Source organism: Patella vulgata, chromosome 8, assembly GCF_932274485.2.
Source record: "Patella vulgata chromosome 8, xgPatVulg1.2, whole genome shotgun sequence".
Classification (NCBI taxonomy): Eukaryota; Metazoa; Mollusca; class Gastropoda; family Patellidae; genus Patella; species Patella vulgata.
This window is the reverse complement of record NC_065886.2, coordinates 15,939,991-15,963,450: the sequence shown is the minus strand read 5'-3', so window position 1 is coordinate 15,963,450 and position 23,460 is coordinate 15,939,991. Positions and strand designations below refer to the sequence as shown.

The window sequence follows — 23,460 nt, the reverse complement described above, 5'->3', positions numbered from 1 at the left end:
GGACGCGGTGTACACGTAAAAGTCGTTTGAATCCATTATAAGAGTAGGTCATAGCGCCGCTGTCCGAGCACAATTGCTCCCATAACACACTGTATGTCCGTCATCTTTATCTCATTCGAAGGAGAACAGTAGGACATTTCATTTTTTTTTACAGAATTTGTCTTTATTTTATGTATTACGGCGAAAAGGTTTAACCAGTCAGGACTGCTTTCTACAGAAGGATCTTTTACGTGAACTAAACCTTTGTGCGTGTACGGATGACTCGATTCTTTGTTCTTTATAACCAAACGACTAGATTATTTTATTTTCGGTCGCACAGGTGTTAAACCTGAAAAGAGGGAAGCCGGTGAGGAAACGGACCAGCCTAGCTCAACAGGACTATACGATACACGACCAGCACTGATACATTTAGCTTTAGGATCACCTGGGCAGTGTTAACTGCACGACCCCTCTAAACTCAGTGCACAGGTAACCTGCTCATGACAGGTCGGCGTTACGTACTCTGTCCGCCACTACAAATTGAAACATCTATGTATGGGTTAGAAGAAAACAAACTCTGGGGTATTAAATACGGTCATAAAGAAAAAAAAAATTCTTTATGGGGTTTTCGTTTAATTTGGCCGGGGGGGGGGGGGGCGAGAAAGGGTACAATTGGTCGGCGTTTCGGACAGTGTCCGCATCTAAAAATTGTGGCATCTCTGTATGGTTTGGAAGAGAAGACTCTTGTCTATCTATAATACACACAGAGAGAGAAATGAGGTTTAACGTCCGTTCGGCACAATCTAGGTCATTTCAGGACTAACATATGGTTCAATTTTATTACACTAATTAGCTTGCTCGTAGGGGTCTTTAGCAGTGGGGGGAAACGAGGGGACCCGAAGAAAACCCACGAGGTTGGACAGGCGACCCTGCTCCTTGTCACATACAACCGGGGAATCGAAACCAGGCTAGTTGACTCAATGACAGACCTTACGAACCTTATGATACAATGTGCACGGCCTAACCATTCGGTCATCCATCTCGACGTCTATAATACACACTGAGGTACAAAATAACCACTGATGTCAATAACATAATTATGTGAATTCAAATGGGTTCTAGGTCCTTTAGGGTTTAACACAATGAAATTATCTCTTTATATATACGATTATTCAAAATTAGACACCCGACGATGCGATAATGTTTACGTCCAGGGGTGGGATCGAACTTACATTGCATAGATAGTAGATCGAGTTGAACAACTCTCTAGAACATGGACCTTAAGACCTAGTAATTCGAGTGAGATGTTAAATCATTGTATTATATGTACAGGAAACTAATAAAAGAAACATCAAACCAAATAAAATTAACATTATTTATTTAATCACAAACATTATCTAATATTCTTCTCCACCTTCTTCTTCTCCTTCACCTTCAACAGAATCAACACCAACTTCTTCATAATCTTTTTCTAGAGCAGCCAAATCTTCTCTAGCTTCGGAGAATTCACCTTCTTCCATACCTTCACCGACATACCAGTGGACGAAAGCCCTTTTAGCGTACATCAGATCAAATTTATGATCTAGACGAGCCCAGGCCTCGGCAATGGCAGTTGTGTTACTCAACATACAAACAGCTCTCTGTACCTTGGCTAAATCACCTCCTGGTACAACAGTTGGTGGTTGGTAGTTGATACCTACTTTAAAACCAGTTGGACACCAGTCAACAAATTGGATGGTTCTCTTGGTCTTGATGGTGGCGATGGCAGCATTGACATCCTTGGGAACAACATCTCCTCGGTACAACATACAACAAGACATGTACTTGCCATGACGAGGATCACATTTTACCATTTGGTTGGCGGGTTCAAAACAGGCGTTGGTGATTTCAGCCACGGTCAGTTGTTCATGGTAGGCTTTCTCGGCAGAAATGACTGGCGCGTAGGTAGCAAGGGGGAAATGGATACGTGGGTAGGGAACCAAGTTGGTCTGGAACTCAGTAAGATCAACATTAAGAGCACCATCGAATCGTAGAGAGGCGGTGATGGAGCTGACGATCTGACCAATTAAACGATTCAAGTTGGTGTAGGTTGGACGTTCAATATCTAAGTTACGGCGACAGATGTCATAAATAGCTTCATTATCAACCATAAAGGCACAGTCAGAATGTTCCAAGGTGGTGTGAGTTGTCAGGATAGAGTTGTAGGGTTCAACCACAGCAGTGGAAATTTGTGGGGCTGGGTAAATGGCGAATTCTAACTTGGATTTCTTGCCATAGTCGACACTCAATCTTTCCATGAGAAGAGATGAGAAACCAGAACCGGTTCCACCACCAAAACTGTGGAAGATGAGGAATCCCTGAAGACCAGTACATTGATCAGCCAATTTCCTGATTCTGTCGAGAACCAAATCAATGATTTCTTTACCCACGGTGTAATGACCTCGGGCGTAGTTATTAGCAGCATCTTCTTTACCAGTGATGAGTTGTTCAGGATGGAAGAGTTGGCGGTATGTACCAGTTCTTACTTCATCTACAACGGTTGGTTCCAAGTCAACAAACACAGCTCTTGGTACATGTTTACCAGCCCCCGTCTCACTAAAGAACGTGTTGAAGGAATCGTCACCACCACCAATAGTTTTATCTGATGGCATCTGACCATCAGGCTGAATTCCATGTTCCAAACAATACAACTCCCAACAGGCATTGCCCATCTGGACACCAGCTTGGCCGATATGAACAGAGATACACTCACGCTGGAAAAGATAAGAAAATATTATTAACAGTTGATTCATTATAGTTTTATCTGATGGCATCCGACCATCGGGATGGATTCCATTTTCCCAACAGATCAGTTTCCACCAAAAAACGTTATCTTTGGTGATACAACACCTCGCGAAATGTTATATAACTAAATTAACTAAGTAATGTTTTAGTCGTAACTGTTGTAAAATGGTATTTTTTCATCTTAATACATGTAATATAGCTAGTTAAGAAGTAAAATTTAAAACTTACCATATTGAAGATTAAAGTTTGTCGTCAACGATATGAAATAAATAACAGCTTGCTATATCTGATGTTTGTCAGAAGGCAAGTTAAAGTAAATGATGACTTGAACTCCGCAGTTCGTAGTTTATATACTGTAATAATTGTTGTCTATAGTGACCCATAAAACACCCTTAATCTTAGTTACAAACACAGAAACTGTGGTCGCTAGAGAAACAAAGGGAGCTAATTATAACTACACAATACTAATACTGATTGGTATATAAGAACTGACAACACAATGTAACAGATTTATTTATTTATTTATTCAGAAAGGAAACCTAATCATACGTGAGAAATAGAAAGAAATGTGGTTTAACATCCACTTCACACATTAATTCGCTTACGCGTTGGTGTCCTTAGCAGCAGAAGGGAAGCGAAGATAGGGGCCTACACAAAACTTATTCTAAAATTTAAGCCAAAGTCAATGTTACCAGGCGTCTACAAAAGGTTGGGCAATGGACATATCCATGAGCGACATATACCGCCGCCGGAGTATGCTAGACATGAAATACTTCAAGTGCTGCTGTGTTAGACCAAGATCTGTATCGATAGCAGAGACAATCATGTTATATATCAATAAAGTAGATCATATATATTATCAAATAAACGTCTTATCGATATAGATGTAATATCTAATACATGGTAAAATGAATAACACACGTCGAAACCACACTGTGTTTTTAATGGCCAGTGGTATCACGTGTTAGGCAAGAGTACAAATACCCTGCCTCGTGATCGACACCCGTAACAAATTGCATAATTATGACTGAATATGGAGCAAAAGGGTCTGGACCCGCGGTAGATCGATACGTAAGGGTCTATATCGGGTCTGGTAAGGACAACATATATTAAATTGTACTCGGATGGGACGTGGTGTACACGTAAAAGAAGCATTAGTCGCTGGAATTCAATATAAGAGTACGTCATAGCGCCACTGTCTGAGCACAATTTCCCTCATAGCACACTGTATGTCCGTCTTCGTTAGCCCAGTCGGGGGGAACCGTAGGACATTTCATTTTTTTATAGGTATCTTTATTTTATGGCATTTTTGTAAATTCTTAAGATGTATTACGACGAGAAAGTTTACCCAGTCAGTACTGCTTCCTACAAAAGGGATCTTTTACGTGCACTAAACCGTTCTGCCTGCATGGATTCTTTGTTCTTTCCAACCAAACGACTAGATTTTTTTATTTTCGGTCACACAGATGTTACCCCCGAAAAGAGGGAACCCGATGTGGAAACCGACCAGTCTAGTTCAACTGTTCAATACATGACCAGTACTAATTTGATGCAATTAAATTCTTTTACTTTAATCCTCAGGGCCACTGGGGCAGGGATAACTGCAAGACCCCCTCTGTCCTCGGTGCAAAGGTAACCTGCTCATAACAACCTGGATAAGTTGAGTACTAAATAGGTTGTTCTCTGCTCGGTCTTTGCATTCCGGTCATGATATCGGGTAGGGGGCGGGGGCGACGAGAATGGGTACAACCGGTTGGCGTTACGGACTGTGTCCTCGACTAAAAATTGAACCATCTCTGTATGGGTTGGAAGAAGACAAACTGCTGTCCATTACTACAACCTGGGGTATTGAATATGGACATGAGTTGGCGGTGGGGTGGGGTGGCGGCGTCAAGAAACGATACGACCGGTCGGCGACTAACAATTGAAGCATCTGCGTATGGGTTGGAAGAAGACAAACTCTTGTCTATAATACAGAGAGAGGGGGGGACTGAGAGATATAGAGAGATAGAGAGAGAGAGAGAGATGCTTTCAATAATGCGTAGGGGTCTTTATTAGTGGGCGGAAACTGGAGGACCCGCAAAAAACCCACGAGGTTGCACATGCCACCCTATTCCTTGTCACATACAAACGGCGAATCGAAACCACGCCAGTTGACCCAATGACAGACGTTATGATACAATGCACACGCGCTAACCATTCGGCCATCCATCTGGGCGTCTATAATACACACTGGGGTACAAAATAACCACTGAAGTCAATAACATATGTGAATTCAAATGCGAAAGAGAATTGGGAGTCTAACGTCCACTAGATACTAAGTCCTTTAGGGTTTAACACACTGACATTATCTCTAGAGGATTCTTTCAAATTGGGACAAATGTTTACGTATAGGGTTGGGATCGAACTTTCATTGCATAGATAGTAGATGGAGTCGAACAACTCTCTAGAACATTGATCCTAAGACCTAGTAATTGTAATGTATTGGGAACTAATAAAAGAAACATCAAACCAAATACAACTAGGTCTTTTCGGGATTAGGATAATGAATTTGTCATATACATTCGCGTATGCTTTTGGCTTTCCAACAATAAGAGAAACCCATGGAAACACGACAGGTCACGCTAATGTTTACCTACAGGCATGGGATCGAACTCACGTTGCATAGATGTAAGATCCAGCTGGGCAATTCGCTAGGATATTGACCGCAATACCAAGTAATTTGGATGAGATGTAAATCATTGTAATGAATAGGAAACTAATAAAACCAAACAAAAAAACCAAATACAATTTCTATTAAAATGTTTTATTTTATCACAGACATTGTCTAATATTCTTCACCACCTTCTTCTTCTCCTTCACCTTCAACAGAATCAACACCAACTTCTTCATAATCTTTCTCTAGAGCAGCCAAATCTTCTCTAGCTTCAGAGAATTCCCCTTCTTCCATACCTTCACCGACATACCAATGGACGAAAGCCCTTTTAGCGTACATCAGATCAAATTTATGATCTAGACGAGCCCAGGCCTCGGCAATGGCAGTTGTGTTACTCAACATACAAACAGCTCTCTGTACCTTGGCTAAATCACCTCCTGGTACAACAGTTGGTGGTTGGTAGTTGATACCTACTTTAAAACCAGTTGGACACCAATCAACAAATTGGATGGTTCTCTTGGTCTTGATGGTGGCGATGGCAGCATTGACATCCTTGGGAACAACATCTCCTCGGTATAACATACAACAAGACATGTACTTGCCATGACGAGGATCACATTTCACCATCTGGTTGGCGGGTTCAAAACAGGCGTTGGTGATTTCAGCCACGGTCAGTTGTTCATGATAAGCTTTCTCCGCAGAAATGACAGGGGCATAGGTAGCAAGAGGGAAATGGATACGTGGGTAGGGAACCAAGTTGGTCTGGAACTCAGTAAGATCAACATTAAGAGCACCATCAAATCGTAGAGAGGCGGTGATGGAGCTGACGATCTGCCCAATTAAACGATTCAAGTTGGTGTAGGTTGGACGTTCAATATCCAAGTTACGGCGGCAGATGTCATAAATAGCTTCATTATCAACCATAAAGGCACAGTCAGAATGTTCCAAGGTGGTGTGGGTGGTCAGGATAGAGTTGTAGGGTTCAACCACAGCAGTGGAAATTTGTGGGGCTGGGTAAATGGCGAATTCTAACTTGGATTTCTTGCCATAGTCGACACTCAATCTTTCCATGAGAAGAGATGAGAAACCAGAACCGGTTCCACCACCAAAACTGTGGAAGATGAGGAATCCCTGAAGACCAGTACATTGATCAGCTAATTTCCTGATTCTGTCGAGAACTAGATCAATGATTTCTTTACCCACGGTGTAGTGACCTCGGGCGTAGTTATTGGCGGCGTCTTCTTTACCAGTGATGAGTTGTTCAGGGTGGAAGAGTTGGCGGTATGTACCAGTTCTTACTTCATCTACAACGGTTGGTTCCAAATCAACAAACACAGCTCTTGGTACATGTTTACCAGCACCCGTCTCACTGAAGAATGTGTTGAAGGAATCGTCTCCTCCACCAATAGTTTTATCTGATGGCATCTGACCATCAGGCTGGATTCCATGTTCTAAACAGTACAGCTCCCAACAGGCATTACCCATCTGGACACCAGCTTGGCCGATATGGACAGAGATACACTCACGCTGGAAAAGATCAAAAAAATATTATTAACAGTTGGTTCATTATAGTTTTATCAGATGGCATACGACCACCAGGTTGGATTCCATTTTCCTAACAGATCAGTTTCCACCAAAAAATGTTATCTTTGGTGATACACCTCGCGAAATGGTAAATTAACAAAATCAACTAAGTATTGTTTTAGACGTAACTGTTGTAAAATGGTGTTTTTTTTCATCTCGATACATGTAATATAACCAAGAAGTAAAATTTGAAACTTACCATTTTGAAGATTAAAGTTTGTCGTCAACGATATGAAATAAATAACAGCTTGCTATAACTGATGTTGTCAGAAGGCAAGTCAAAAAAATGATGACTTGAACTCCGCAGTTCGTAGTTTATATACTGTAATAACTGTTGTCTATAGTGACCCATAAAACACCCTTAATCTTAGTTACAAACACAGAAACTGTGGTCGCTAGAGAAACAAAGGGAGCTAATTATAACTACACAATACATATACTGATTGTTATATAAGAACTGACAACATAATGAGATAATCTTCTAGTGTAACATATTTATTTATTTATACAGAGAGAAAACCCAATCATACGTAAGAAATAGAATGCGGTTTAACAATCACTTCACACATTAATTAGCTTTCTTGTTGGTGTCTTTAGCAGTGGAAGGAAAGCGAAGATAAACAAAACTGATTCTAAAACCTAACACAAAGTCAATGCTACTATCGGTGTCTACAAAAGGTTGGACAATCGGCATATTCAGCGGAATATAACAAACATGAAATACTCCAAGTGCCGCTGTGTTGGACCAAGATCTGTATCGATAGCAGACACAATCATGTTATATATCAATAATATAGATCATAGATATTATCCAATAAACGTCTTATCGATATAGATATAGATATACATAAATATAATATCTAATACATGGTAAAATGAATAGCAAACGTCAAAACCACACTGTGTTTTTAATGGCGAGTGATATCACGTGTTAGGCAAGAGTACAAATACCCTGCCTCGTGATCGACACCCGTCCGCCACAAATTGCATAATTATGACTGTAAACGGTGCAAAAGGGTTTGGGTCCGCGGTGGCTCGATGCGTAAGGATTCTATACTGGTGTTGGCTGAAAGAGTTTCATCTGGATTTTCAGGCGTGGTTAAACGCCCCCGTAGAAGTGGTTCTACTACTTATGTCTTACGTCTTACTCCAGTCACAGTAGTGGACCTTCCTAAGGCCTTCCTTTGCGCAAGTTTTGTAGTCATTTGACTACAAAAAAGTTACTGGCCTATAACTCCCTTAATTTCCAATAACACCGACCCCAAACTGTACTGTACATAGCTTAACATATAATAAACCAATTCTCATTGAAATAAAGGTGAAACCTTACCGCATAATTATGCGATTTCATTTAACCCAACTGCTATGTACCAAAATCACGTGATATGATATCACTCGAAAATACAGAAAAACTATTCGGCATGATGAAATTAAGATTTCTGTGTTCCACTCTTCACTATTTGTAACATAATCACTTATTTCCATGCTAACTATGATTATATGTGTTGAAAATTTTGCAACTGAACCTAATTGCAGCCGTAGATAAGAATTATCTCGGCTAAAAATTGCAGCTAAATGCCCCCTAACTCCCACCCAACGTTTGTTGATGAAGGAGGACAACATATATTAAATTGTGTTCGGTTAGGACGCGGTGTACACGTAAAAGTCGTTTGAATCCATTACAAGAGTAGGTCATAGCGCCGCTGTCCGAGCACAATTGCTCCCATAACACACTGTATGCCCGTCATCTTTATCTCATTCGAAGGAGAACAGTAGGACATTTCATTTTTTTTTACAGAATTTGTCTTTATTTTATGTATTACGGCGAAAAGGTTTAACCAATCAGGACTGCTTTCTACAGAAGGATCTTTTACGTGAACTAAACCTTTGTGCGTGTACGGATTCTTTCAATCGACTAGATTATTTTATTTTCGGTCGCACAGGTGTTAAACCTGAAAAGAGGGAAGCCGGTGAGGAAACGGACCAGCCTAGCTCAACAGGACTATACGATACACGACCAGCACTGATACATTTAGCTTTAGGATCACCTGGGCAGGGTTAACTGCACGACCCCCTCTAAACTCAGTGCACAGGTAACCTGCTCATGACAGGTCGGCGTTACGTACTCTGTCCGCCACTACAAATTGAAACATCTATGTATGGGTTAGAAGAAAACAAACTCTGGGGTATTAAATACGGTCATAAAGATAAAAAAAAATTTTTTATGGGGTTTTCGTTTAATTTGGCCGGGGGGGGGGGGGCGAGAGAGGGTACAATTGGTCGGCGTTTCGGACAGTGTCCGCATCTAAAAATTGTGGCATCTCTGTATGGTTTGGAAGAGAAGACTCTTGTCTATCTATAATACACACACAGAGAGAGAAATGAGGTTTAACGTCCGTTCGGCACAATCTAGGTCATTTCAGGACTAACATATGGTTCAATTTTATTACACTTATTAGCTTGCTCGTAGGGGTCTTTAGCAGTGGGGGGAAACCAGGGGACCCGAAGAAAACCCACGAGGTTGGACAGGCGACCCTGCTCCTTGTCACATACAACTGGGGAATCGAAACCAGGCCAGTTGACTCAATGACAGACCTTATGATACAATGTGCACGGCCTAACCATTCGGTCATTCATCTCGACGTCTATAATACACACTGAGGTACAAAATAACCACTGAAGTCAATAACATAATTATGTGAATTCAAATGGGTTCTAGGTCCTTTAGGGTTTAACACAATGAAATTATCTCTTTATATATACGATTATTCAAAATTAGACACCCGACGATGCGACAATGTTTACGTCCAGGGGTGGGATCGAACTTACATTGCATAGATAGTAGATCGAGTTGAACAACTCTCTAGAACATGGACCTTAAGACCTAGTAATTCGAGTGAGATGTTAAATCATTGTATTATATGTACAGGAAACTAATAAAAGAAACATCAAACCAAATAAAATTAACATTATTTATTTAATCACAAACATTATCTAATATTCTTCTCCACCTTCTTCTTCTCCTTCACCTTCAACAGAATCAACACCAACTTCTTCATAATCTTTCTCTAGAGCAGCCAAATCTTCTCTAGCTTCGGAGAATTCCCCTTCTTCCATACCTTCACCGACATACCAGTGGACGAAAGCCCTTTTAGCGTACATCAGATCAAATTTATGATCTAGACGAGCCCAGGCCTCGGCAATGGCAGTTGTGTTACTCAACATACAAACAGCTCTCTGTACCTTGGCTAAATCACCTCCTGGTACAACAGTTGGTGGTTGGTAGTTGATACCTACTTTAAAACCAGTTGGACACCAATCAACAAATTGGATGGTTCTCTTGGTCTTGATGGTGGCGATGGCAGCATTGACATCCTTGGGAACAACATCTCCTCGGTATAACATACAACAAGACATGTACTTGCCATGACGAGGATCACATTTTACCATCTGGTTGGCGGGTTCAAAACAGGCGTTGGTGATTTCAGCCACGGTCAGTTGTTCATGATAAGCTTTCTCCGCAGAAATGACAGGGGCATAGGTAGCAAGAGGGAAATGGATACGTGGGTAGGGAACCAAGTTGGTCTGGAACTCAGTAAGATCAACATTAAGAGCACCATCAAATCGTAGAGAGGCGGTGATGGAGCTGACGATCTGCCCAATTAAACGATTCAGATTGGTGTAGGTTGGACGTTCAATATCCAAGTTACGGCGGCAGATGTCATAAATAGCTTCATTATCAACCATAAAGGCACAGTCAGAATGTTCTAAGGTGGTGTGGGTGGTCAGGATAGAGTTGTAGGGTTCAACCACAGCAGTGGAAATTTGTGGGGCTGGGTAAATGGCGAATTCTAACTTGGATTTCTTGCCATAGTCGACACTCAATCTTTCCATGAGAAGAGATGAGAAACCAGAACCGGTTCCACCACCAAAACTGTGGAAGATGAGGAATCCCTGAAGACCAGTACATTGATCAGCCAATTTCCTGATTCTGTCGAGAACCAGATCAATGATTTCTTTACCCACGGTGTAGTGACCTCGAGCGTAGTTATTGGCGGCGTCTTCTTTACCGGTGATGAGTTGTTCAGGATGGAAGAGTTGGCGATATGTACCAGTTCTTACTTCATCTACAACGGTTGGTTCCAAGTCAACAAACACAGCTCTTGGTACATGTTTACCAGCACCCGTTTCACTGAAGAATGTGTTGAAGGAATCGTCTCCTCCACCAATAGTTTTATCTGATGGCATCTGACCATCGGGTTGGATTCCATGTTCTAAACAGTACAGCTCCCAACAGGCATTACCCATCTGGACACCAGCTTGGCCGACATGAACAGAGATACACTCGCGCTAAAAAAGATAAAAAATAAAATAATGTTCATTGAAGTTATTTTAGGATAAACGTGATGAATTTATTTACAAACAGATTCGTCTTTGATTCCCCCATCCCTCAATTATATATGCCGTCCTACCCGATGCCCACATTGGATTCAAGTACTCTAGAATTTGCATACTGCCCTGTACTGGGCATTCATAACTTGTTGTTTCAGGGTGATCTTACTACTGTGACGTCATTATTAAAGTTGACACCTGAACTGGCCTGAACGTAAATCTACAACAAAATACGTCATAAAGAAATTATTAAAAAAAGAACTTACCATATTAAAGATAAAAGTTTGTCGTCAAATAAATAAAATAACAGCTTGCTATAACTGATGTTTGTCAGAAGGCAAGTTAAAGTAAATGATGACTTGAACCCCACAGTTCGTAGTTTATATACTGTAATAATTGTTGTCTACAGTAACCCATTAAACACCCTTAATCTTAGTTACAAACACAGAACCAGCGATCACCTAGTCATATATATTGACAAAACTTTTCAGAAACTGTCGTCAACAAGGGGTGATATAATCTGTGCTAATTGTAGCCAACGGATTATAACCTAATAGAGAAACCAACTCTGTGTTATAATATAACGACAAATTTCTGCCAATAATTCAAACGAGATTAATAATTAATTAAAGGGCGTGTGGCTATATTCTTTGTAATTTTAATCATATAAAGCGATTTCCATTCAATTTTTAACGAGAGCATCACTAACGCTGCAATATACGCCCACATTTCAGTTTTGATTGATATGGTACTTTTTAAAATTAAAGATACATTATGGGAGATTCGATAACGAGTTGGCAGTTCTCACTATAATAATTAAAAACTAGATAACGTAAAGCCAATTTGCTGAAAATTTCATTCAAATTGGTCCACAGCATAGTCTCGATTATCCACTTAATCGTTTAATCGAGAAGGAAGCTAGCGATGCCATCTAGAGTTGATTATGGTCTGGATAGGTTAATTAATGTCTAATTAATAATTTAGATAACATTTCAGGCCTAAAGAAAGACCTACAATAAGCAGATTTAGCTCTTGCAGAATGTATGTTTAAGAGAATGAAATATGAAATGGCTGTAATATGACAAGAGGCAAAGAAGTCTAGGCGTTGGATTTGTTTTGCCAAATTTACAGACAAACTATTAACAAAAAAGTGGGTGTGACACTGCCCCAGGTGGTCGGGCAAGCACCAAAATAAATAGTTACTGTCTTTACGGTATAAGGAATAAACATGCAATGTTCCAAGATGATCCATTCAGAATTGCAGCCTGTAGACGATAAATACAAAAATTGAGTGTGGCTCTGTCCCTGGGGGTTGGATATGGAACAATATAAATAAATACCAAACTGTTATTGAATTTACAACATCAATAGGGGGCATCCTTGGGGTATAAGGAATAGGTATGCAAAGTTTCAAAAGGATCTGTTAAGAATTGCGGCCTGTAGGCGACACAAAAGACACACAGACATTGGGCGTGGCTCTGTCCCAGGGGGTCGGGCGTGCACCCCCAAAAATATATGTCAGCCTTAGAGTATAAGGAAAAAGTGTAAAAAAGTTTTCAAGGCGATCGATTAAGCATTGCGGGCTGTAAGTGACATACATACACACAAAAAGAAAATAGGCGTGGCTCTGTCCCTGGGGGTTGGGCATTTACCACAAACAATAGGGATGTTCCTTAGGATAGAAGGAATGCGTATGCAAAGTTTCAAGGCGATACGTTAAGAAATGCGGTCTGCAGATGACAAACAAATAAATTCAAGAAATGGGCGTGGCTTTGCCACTGGTGGTCGGGCATGCACGAAAAAAACCAATAGGGATCGATTAAGAATTGTGGCCACTAGGCGACACACAGACACACGAAAAGAAAATGGGCGCGGCTCTTCTCCTGGGGGTTGGACATGCACCCCAAACGATAGCGATGTTTCTTAGAGTACAAAGAATACGTATGCAAAGTTTCAAGATGATACGTTAAGAAATGCGGCCTGTAGACGACAAACAAATAAATACAATAAGGGCGTGGCTCTGGCCCTGGGGATCGGGCATGCACCAAAAACAATAGATATCATCCTTAGGGTATAAGGAATAAGTATGTAAAGTTTCAAGAGGATCACTTAAGAATTGTGGCCTGTAGGCGACACACAGACACACATTAACCTGATATGTAAATCGTCTTTTTTAATAACAGATTTGTAAAATTTGGCCAATATAAAACAAACTTTGATCAATTAGTGATTTAAATAGAGAAACAAAGGGAGCTCATTGTTACTACACAGAAACGTTAGTGTAATAATCTGTACTAATACTGATTGGTATAATAATATAAGAGCCGTTAATCTAATGGGATAATCTTCTAGTGTAACAGATTTATTTATTTATAATAAGAGACAAAAGAGTTTCGGGCCCCGGTGGCTCGATCAGTAAGACACTGACCCACACACTGGGATCTCTCAGCTTAGATATCGGTGTTGGCCGAGGAAACTTCTCGAGATTTTCCAGCGTGGACAGGCTGGTAAGGAACAACATCCAGTCCTTCGGATGGGAGGAAGGCAAATGAAATGAAATGAAATGGGGTTTAACGTCCTACTGTTCTGCTCCCGAACTGGGCTTATGAAGACAGGTATACGCCATACAGTGTGCTACGAGGGAAATTTTGCACTACGGTCTACTCTTATATGGAATTCAAACTGTCATGGGATCTTTTACGTGCACATGTATTATATAAGAACCGTCAACATAATAAAATAATCTTCTAGTGTGACAGATTTATTTATGTATACAGAGAGACAATCCAATCATACGTGGTTTAACATCCACTTCACACATTAATTAGCTTACGCGTTGGCGTCTTTTGCAGTGGAAGGGAAGCGAAGCTATACAAAACTGATTCTAAAACCTAACACAAAGTCAATGCTACTAGGTGTCTACAAAACGTTGGGCATATCTGTGAGCGCTGCTGGAGTATGATAGACATGAAATACTCCAAGTGCCTTGTGTTGGACCAAGATCTGTATCGATAGCAGACACAATCATGTTATATATCAATAATATAGATCATATATATTTTCCAATAAACGTCTTACCGATATAGATGTACATCAATAGATATATTATCCAATATATGATCAAATGAATAGCACAAATCAACATCCACCCTGTGTTATTAATGGTTAGTGATATCACGTGTAAGGCAAGAGTACAAATACCCTACCTCGTGATCGACACCCGTAACAAATTGCATAATTAAGACTGAATATGGAGCACAAGGTTTGAGTCCGCGGTGGCTCAATGCGTAAGGATTCTATACCAGTGTTGGCTGAAAGAGTTTCATCTGGATTGAAGGAATGGTAAGGACACGTCAAAGTCGTTTGAATCCATTATAAGAGTAGTTTATAGCGCCGTTGTCCGAGCACAATTGCCCTCATAACACACTGTATGTGCGTCATTATTAGCTCATTTGAAGAAGAACAGTAGGACATTTCGTTTTGTTATAGTTGTCTTTATTTTATGTATTGCGACGAGAAAGTTTACCCAGTCAGTATTGCTTCCTACAGAAGGGATCTTTTACGTGCACTAAACCTTTGTTCTTTCCAACCAAACGACTAGATTATTTTATTTTTGAGGCGCACAGATGTTAAACCCGAATGAAAAGAGGGAAGCAGATGTGGAAACGGACGGGTTTAGTTCAACAGCTAGATACATGTCCAGTGCTGACACATTTAGCTTTAGGATCACCGGAGCACAGGTAACCTGCTCATGATATCAGGCCCCGAGTTCACAAAGCATTCTCAGACTTAAGTTAAGAATTTACTCAACTTTCAATCACTGATTATGAGAAATATCTTTGATCCAGAAACACAAAACTTTACACATAGTTTCTTATTGATGTATTTAATGCATTAATACAACATAAGTTTTATAAAGGGATGTATTTGAGTTAAAATAAGGCAAGCAATTTTGAGTAAATTCTTAACTTAAGTCTGAGAATGCTTTGTGAACTCGGGGCCAGGTCTTGATATTGGGTTTTAGGTAGATTTGGCGGGGGGGGGGGCGTCTAGAGAGAGTAAAAATGGTCGGCGTTACGGACTGTGTCCGCGACTAAAAATAGAACCATCTCTGTATGGGTTGGAAAGAGACAAACTTTTGTCTAAATACAGAGAGAGAGAGGGGGGGGGGGGGGTTACGTCCACTCGACGTAAACAAGGTTATTTCGGGACTGACATATGGTTCAATTTTATTTCAATAATTCGCTGGCGCGTAGGGGTCTTTATTAGTGGGAGGAAACGGGATGACCCGGAAAAAACCCATGAGGTTGCACAGGGGACCGTATTCCTTGTCACATACAACCGCGGAATCAAAACCACACCTGTTGACTCAATGGCAGACCTTATGATACAATGCGCACGCGCTAGCCATTCGCCCATCCATCTCGACGTCTATAATACACACTGATGTACAAAATAACCACTAAAGTCAATAACATAATTATGTGAATTCAAATGCGAAAGAGAAGTTGAGCCTAACGTTCATTGGTTACTAGGTCATTTAGGGTTTAACACAATGAAATTATCTCTATAGGATTCTTCAAAATTGGGAGAAAACTCTTTTAGACACCCGATAATGCGATAATGTTTACGTATAGGGGTGGGATCGAACTTACATTGCATAGGCAGTACATCAATGAAGAACTCTCCAGAACATTGACCTTAAGACCTAGTAATTCGAATGAGATGTAAAAGCATTGTATTATATGTACAGGAAACTAATAAAAGAAACATCAAACCAAATAAAACTAACAATATTTATTTAATCACAAACATTATCTAATATTCTTCTCCACCTTCTTCTTCTCCTTCACCTTCAACAGAATCAACACCAACTTCTTCATAATCTTTCTCTAGAGCAGCCAAATCTTCTCTAGCTTCAGAGAATTCACCTTCTTCCATACCTTCACCGACATACCAGTGGACGAAAGCCCTTTTAGCGTACATAAGATCAAATTTGTGATCTAGACGAGCCCAGGCCTCGGCAATGGCAGTTGTGTTACTCAACATACAAACAGCTCTCTGTACTTTGGCTAAATCTCCTCCTGGTACAACAGTTGGTGGTTGGTAGTTGATACCGACTTTAAAACCAGTTGGGCACCAGTCAACAAATTGGATGGTTCTCTTGGTCTTGATGGTGGCGATGGCTGCATTGACATCCTTGGGAACAACATCTCCTCGGTACAACATACAACAAGACATGTACTTGCCATGACGAGGATCACATTTTACCATCTGGTTGGCTGGTTCAAAACAGGCGTTGGTGATTTCAGCCACGGTCAGTTGTTCATGGTAGGCTTTCTCGGCAGAGATGACTGGGGCATAGGTAGCAAGAGGGAAATGGATACGTGGGTAGGGAACCAAGTTGGTCTGGAACTCAGTAAGATCAACATTAAGAGCACCATCAAATCGTAGAGAGGCGGTGATGGAGCTGACGATCTGCCCAATTAAACGATTCAGGTTGGTGTAGGTTGGACGTTCAATATCTAAGTTACGGCGACAGATGTCATAAATAGCTTCATTATCAACCATAAAGGCACAGTCAGAATGTTCTAAGGTGGTGTGGGTGGTCAGGATAGAGTTGTAGGGTTCAACCACAGCAGTGGAAATTTGTGGGGCTGGGTAAATGGCGAATTCTAACTTGGATTTCTTGCCATAATCAACACTCAATCTTTCCATGAGAAGAGATGAGAAACCAGAACCGGTTCCACCACCAAAACTGTGGAAGATGAGGAATCCCTGAAGACCAGTACATTGATCAGCCAATTTCCTGATTCTGTCGAGAACCAGATCAATGATTTCTTTACCCACGGTGTAGTGACCTCGAGCGTAGTTATTGGCGGCGTCTTCTTTACCGGTGATGAGTTGCTCAGGATGGAAGAGTTGGCGGTATGTACCAGTTCTTACTTCATCTACAACGGTTGGTTCCAAGTCAACAAACACAGCTCTTGGTACATGTTTACCAGCACCCGTTTCACTGAAGAATGTGTTGAAGGAATCGTCTCCTCCACCAATAGTTTTATCTGATGGCATCTGACCATCGGGTTGGATTCCATGTTCCAAACAGTACAACTCCCAACAGGCATTGCCCATCTGGACACCAGCTTGACCGATATGAACAGAGATACACTCACGCTAGAAAAATTTTTAAAAAATATTGTCAATATTTAGTTTATTATTTTTCTGCTTAATTTGTTAACAAACTAACAAGGATTTCACCCACCATCCCTCAATTAGAAATGTCTCATATTTGCGTCTAGAATTTTTTTTTTGTAATGTATAATGGAATTCATTACTTGATATTACTACAGTGACGCCCGTGTTTAAGTGAAAGACTGATACCAATTAAAGCCGAAAAACCAAAGATACGATGTAAAAATAAAATGTTACTTCGTAAAGAAATTATTAAAATGATCACTTACCATTTTGAAGATTAAAGTTTGTCGTCAACGATATGAAATAAATAACAGCTTGCTATGACAGATGTTTGTCAGAAGGCAAGTTAAACTAAATGATGACATGAACTCCACAGTTCGTAGTTTATATAGTGTAATAATTGTTGTCTATAGTAACATTAGTAACCCTTTAAACATCCTTAGTCTTAGTTACAAACACAGAAACTGTGGTCGCTAGAGAAACAAAGGGAGCTAATTATAAATACACACTACTATTACTGATTGGTATAATAATATAAGAGCCGTTAATCTAATGAGGTAATCTTCTAGCGTAACATATTTATTTATTTATACAGACAGGCAAAAGTGTTTCGGGCCACGGGGCTCGATCAGTAAGACACAGGCCCACACACTGGGATCTCCCAGTGGCCAGCTTCGACATTAATTTCCAGCGTGGTTCCCACTTGACAACGTAAAAGAGCCGTTTGTAGTTGACATTTAACGAAGAGTAATCCGGAAGGTCATATCAAGTATATTTCTAAAACAAATTAATCCAGAAACTATTTCAACTGCCATTAAATTATAAAAATATCTACCAGCTTCATGCTGAATCCTTTTTTACAATGCCAGTTTTCCCCAATATGGGGCAGTTGTGGCGATAAATCCCTTGATCGTCTTTCTCAACAGCAAATAATGGCTTCAAAATTAATTCTAAGTATTAAAGATACATTATGTGAGATAAGATAAAGAGATGGCAGTTCTCGCTATAAAAGTTAAAAACTAGATAGTGTAAAGGTAATTTGCTGAATATTTCAGTCAAATTGATCCACTATGAGCCGAGAAAGAAGCGGGTGAAATTTTTGCATAGTCTCGGATATCATTACTAAAATCATTATTATAAACAGCATAGTCTCGATTATCCACTTTTATTGATTTAATTATCAATAGCCGTTAGCGGCATATAGGAATCTAATCCAGCCAACATCGAAGGCTAGCCTTGACATCGAGAATTTATTATGGTCTGGATAAGTTAATTAATGTCTAATTGATAATTTAGATAACATTTCAGGCCTAAAGAAAGACTTGTAATAAGCAGATTTTGCTCTTGCATAATGCATGTTTAAACATACTGACGAAATTTAACCTGGACAAATTCTTACAATCGTAAATGTCTAATCGATATATATGTATAAAATGTTGCTAAAGCAATGCCCTGATTATTTACCTTACTATCAAACTCCTTATAATCATCTTAACAATAAACTTACCAATCTCAGACCAAATAATCATATAGTTAAAAGTGGGATACGCTCAGGTCCGTAACTAGCTCAGAGCAACGAGGGGACGGGAAGTGTTCTCAGGGGTGCTGTAAAATTGACGGACACTGTATATCTAGGGTTTTTGTTATGGTTGACAGTTTTTTGACGGTCGTATGGGGGGGAGGAGGGGCTAAACCTTTTTACGGGGGGTGTGTGTGTGGGGGGGGGGGGCTACCTGATGGGACTGATTTGAATCCGATCTGGCGTTCAACAACCGTATTGATAAACCGTAAACGTGGTTAATTAAAACTTTGTTTATTATCATAACAACAGTAACAATGGCAATCGAGGCTACAGTGTTATTAAAATGACTTCCTCGGCTCTGAATTAAGTAATTTGACTGAAATTTTCAGCATATTCCCGTTACATTATCTATTATTTAAACTATTATAGCGAGAACTGTAAGCTCTTTATCTTTCTTTTTCTATAACCTTTTTTCTATATCTCTTTTAATATGCATTTTGTGTATCTCTATATTATAAGCATGTACATATATTGTATATTTGTTAATACATGTTATATCTATGTATTTAAACTTTCTGTGTTAAAGCTGCTTTTGTCTAATATCTTTTCCTCTCTATTGTAAATTATTGTGATATGTTATTTATTGGGCTATATCTTTTGTATTATATTTTCTACGAACGGCAGAATGTTAGAAAGGATATTATAGTCTAATCTTCAATCCTTCGTAAATAGTGTCATAATTAGTATTATTATTAAGGCAAAATTGCCCTCATGGCATACTTCTGGCGGCTGCAATGCCCCAGTAAAATTTATAATCCATCGAAAAATAGTAAAACGAGAGTAAACACTGTGACCATATTCTAATCTATATTTCATGGTATTTTTGTAAATGATTTACGACGAGAGATGTTTACCCAGTAGTACTTCCGACACAAAGGGATATTTTACATGCACTAAATAATTTTCATTCAAATTTTCGTATCGATCGCGCAGGTGTTACCATTGAAAGGCGAAGAGCGGACCTGGAACCTAAACCATCAAGTTGTGATGTTTTATTTTAACTCGATAAATGACCTTCATGGATATGGAATTAATGTCTTTTATATTTACCTTCGGGCCGTCTTCATCAGACCAGTCGGAGAATAACAATAGGACGTCAAATCCCATTCCATTTGACTTCAGGGACGCCGACAGAAGGGGAGTGGGGAAGCTGTAAGGACATCTTCTGGTCTCAGGTCACGTTTAGTTTGTACGGGGTAGGGTAGCCTGCTGCTCATGATACATCACATTAAGACATGCTGCCGGATTTTCAGTAGAGGAAGTGTTTGTTGATTTGAAAGACATCCAGAAAGGGCATATATTACGGTCGGCGTTTTCGTGCTGTGCTCGGCTAAAACACCCACAACAATCCCAGAAGGTTAATTTTATTTTGGGGGGTTTAGATACCTAACACGGGGCCTAAACCCCATCCTAACCCTCCTGTATGTTGAGATGGACTTTTAATATGATATATGTCTGGATTATACTAGGACTAGAAATTGAAGGACCCCTGTATGGGTTGGAGGACAAATTCTTGTCCATATATAATACGGCCATAAAGATCAAAGTAAAATACTGTCGTAAAATAACCACTGAAATGGGCGTTACCTTCCACGCGATACTAGGTCTTTTGTCATATACCATTCGCTTATTCGTTTGGCTTTCAAAAAATGGGAAAACCCATGGAAACACGACAGGCCACGTAAGATCCAGCTGGGCAATTCGCTAGAACATTGACCTCAATACCAAGTAATTCGAATGAGACGTAAATCATTGTAATGACGAGGAAACTGATAAAACCAAATATAAAACCAAATACAATTTCTATTAAAATGTTTTATTTTATCACAGACATTGTCTAATATTCTTCACCACCTTCTTCTTCTCCTTCACCTTCTACAGAATCAACACCAACTTCTTCATAATCTTTCTCTAGAGCAGCCAAATCTTCTCTAGCTTCAGAAAATTCACCTTCTTCCATACCTTCACCAACATACCAGTGGACGAAAGCCCTTTTAGCGTACATCAGATCAAATTTATGATCTAGACGAGCCCATGCCTCGGCAATGGCAGTTGTGTTACTCAACATGCAAACAGCTCTCTGTACCTTGGCTAAATCACCTCCTGGTACAACAGTTGGTGGTTGATAGTTGATACCTACTTTAAAACCAGTTGGGCACCAGTCAACAAATTGGATGGTTCTCTTGGTCTTGATGGTGGTGATGGCAGCATTAACATCCTTGGGAACAACATCTCCCCGGTATAACATACAACAAGACATGTACTTGCCGTGGCGAGGATCACATTTTACCATCTGGTTGGCGGGTTCAAAACAGGCGTTGGTGATTTCAGCAACGGTCAGTTGTTCATGGTAGGCTTTCTCAGCAGAGATGACTGGGGCATAGGTAGCAAGAGGGAAATGGATACGTGGGTAGGGAACCAAGTTGGTCTGGAACTCAGTAAGATCAACATTAAGAGCACCATCAAATCGTAGAGAGGCGGTGATGGAGCTGACGATCTGACCAATTAAACGATTCAGGTTGGTGTAGGTTGGACGTTCAATATCCAAGTTACGGCGGCAGATGTCATAAATAGCTTCGTTATCAACCATAAAGGCACAGTCAGAATGTTCCAGTGTGGTGTGAGTTGTCAGGATAGAGTTGTAGGGTTCAACCACAGCAGTGGAAATTTGTGGGGCTGGGTAAATGGCGAATTCTAACTTGGATTTCTTGCCATAGTCGACACTCAATCGTTCCATAAGAAGAGATGAGAAACCAGAACCGGTTCCACCACCAAAACTGTGGAAGATGAGGAATCCCTGAAGACCAGTACATTGATCAGCCAATTTCCTGATTCTGTCGAGAACCAGATCAATGATTTCTTTACCCACGGTGTAGTGACCTCGAGCGTAGTTATTGGCAGCATCTTCTTTACCGGTGATGAGTTGCTCAGGGTGGAAGAGTTGGCGGTATGTACCAGTTCTTACTTCATCTACAACCGTTGGTTCCAAATCAACAAACACAGCTCTTGGTACGTGCTTACCAGCTCCCGTTTCACTGAAGAATGTGTTGAAGGAATCGTCTCCTCCCCCAATAGTTTTATCTGATGGCATCTGACCATCGGGTTGGATTCCATGTTCCAAACAGTACAACTCCCAACAGGCATTGCCCATCTGGACACCAGCTTGGCCGATATGAACAGAGATACACTCACGCTAGAAAAAAATTAAAAAAATATTGTCAATATTTAGTACATTTTGTACCTGCCTTATTTTTAACAAACAAACTCGCCTTTTACACACCATCCCTCAATTAGAAATTCTCATGTTTGCTCTAGAATTTGTTTATTGTACTGTATAATGGAATTAATTACTTGATTTTACTACAGTGATGCCTGTGTGGAAGATTGATACAAAATAATCGGGAAAAATCAAAGATACGATGTAAAATAAAATGTTACTTCGTAAAGAAATTACTAAAATGATAACTTACCATATTGAAGATTAAAGTTTGTCGTCAAATAAATAAAATAACAGCTTGCTATGACTGATGTTTGTCAGAAGGCAAGTTGAACTAAATGATGACTTAAACTCAACAGTGTGTAGTTTATATACTAAAATGATTGTTGTCTATAGTAACCCTTTAAAAACAACTAATCTTAGTTAGAATTTGTGAATTATAACAGTTATAAAATAAACTTACGACAACAATAGATTAGTTAATCTCCTGTAAGCAGATAATCATGTTCGCAGATGATATAATCTGAAATTAGCCCAATCGTATTATTTACTTGATTATGTAAAAGGTTAATCTTAATACCATTCCAAAATAATGATTTGGGATCGAAACAAAGCAAATTGCTTCAATGGCAGTCCTTATGATCTAATGCGAGCGCGTTAAACCAATCAACCACACAATTAGCCCAATCGGAGCAGAACAGTAGGACGTTAAACCCCATTTCAGGGCATTTTATTTAATGTCTATTATGATTTTGATATGTGGAAAATGAGTCTTACAGAATCAAAGAAAAAACAAAAATAATTGTCGGCATTAATCAGCATTTAGTCTTACTTATTGTTGATATGTCTATTATTAATCATACACTATGCAAGAGCTAAATCTGCCTATTGCAGGTCTTTCTTTCATGCCTGAAATGTCATATAGACAGCTGTCTAGTTGTTCGGGTGGGACGAAAAACCGAGGTCCCGTGTACATATTGGCGTACACGTAAAAGATCCCTTGACGGTTGGAATTCGATATGAAAGTAGGCCGTAGCGCCGCTACCCGGGCAAAATTTCCCTCATAGCTCA

At 39.9% G+C, this 23,460-nt stretch overlaps 5 protein-coding genes across 5 annotated transcripts; all 5 read right to left on the bottom strand.

Annotated features, from left to right (window-relative positions):
* Positions 1–1,375: 1,375 nt before the first annotated feature.
* Positions 1,376–3,083, bottom strand: LOC126830781 (tubulin alpha-2/alpha-4 chain). The gene is given in 4 exon segments (XM_050561182.2): positions 1,376–1,931; positions 1,934–2,008; positions 2,010–2,732; positions 2,992–3,083. Coding segments are annotated over 4 exon segments (1,356 nt in total). The 5' UTR covers positions 2,995–3,083; the 3' UTR covers position 1,376.
* A 2,507-nt stretch (positions 3,084–5,590) lies between these two features.
* Positions 5,591–8,201, bottom strand: LOC126830782 (tubulin alpha-2/alpha-4 chain). Its single transcript, XM_056102647.1, has 2 exons — positions 8,145–8,201; positions 5,591–6,946 (listed from the first exon to the last, which is right to left on the bottom strand). The coding sequence occupies exon 2, from the start codon at positions 6,902–6,904 to the stop codon at positions 5,591–5,593; it is 1,314 nt and encodes a 437-aa protein (XP_055958622.1). The 5' UTR covers positions 6,905–6,946; positions 8,145–8,201.
* Positions 8,202–9,997: 1,796 nt separating this feature from the next.
* LOC126830786 (tubulin alpha-2/alpha-4 chain-like) lies at positions 9,998–11,347 on the bottom strand. Its single transcript, XM_050561187.2, has one exon. It carries the CDS (start codon positions 11,309–11,311, stop codon positions 9,998–10,000), a length of 1,314 nt encoding a protein of 437 aa, XP_050417144.1. The 5' UTR covers positions 11,312–11,347.
* Positions 11,348–16,662: 5,315 nt separating this feature from the next.
* LOC126830784 (tubulin alpha-2/alpha-4 chain) lies at positions 16,663–17,564 on the bottom strand. The gene is given in 2 exon segments (XM_050561185.2): positions 16,663–16,785; positions 16,787–17,564. Coding segments are annotated over 2 exon segments (864 nt in total). The 5' UTR covers positions 17,528–17,564.
* Positions 17,565–21,365: 3,801 nt separating this feature from the next.
* On the bottom strand, positions 21,366–22,716 carry LOC126830783 (tubulin alpha-2/alpha-4 chain-like). The gene is given in 3 exon segments (XM_050561184.2): positions 21,366–21,581; positions 21,583–22,365; positions 22,643–22,716. Coding segments are annotated over 3 exon segments (858 nt in total). The 5' UTR covers positions 22,646–22,716; the 3' UTR covers positions 21,366–21,509.
* Positions 22,717–23,460: the final 744 nt, after the last annotated feature.

What these genes read in the sequence shown, in the direction of transcription:
- LOC126830782 (XM_056102647.1), bottom strand. Translation starts at nt 6,904, where the DNA reads ATGGGTAATGCCTGTTGGGAGCTGTACTGTTTAGAACATGGAATCCAG.
- LOC126830786 (XM_050561187.2), bottom strand. Translation starts at nt 11,311, where the DNA reads ATGGGTAATGCCTGTTGGGAGCTGTACTGTTTAGAACATGGAATCCAA.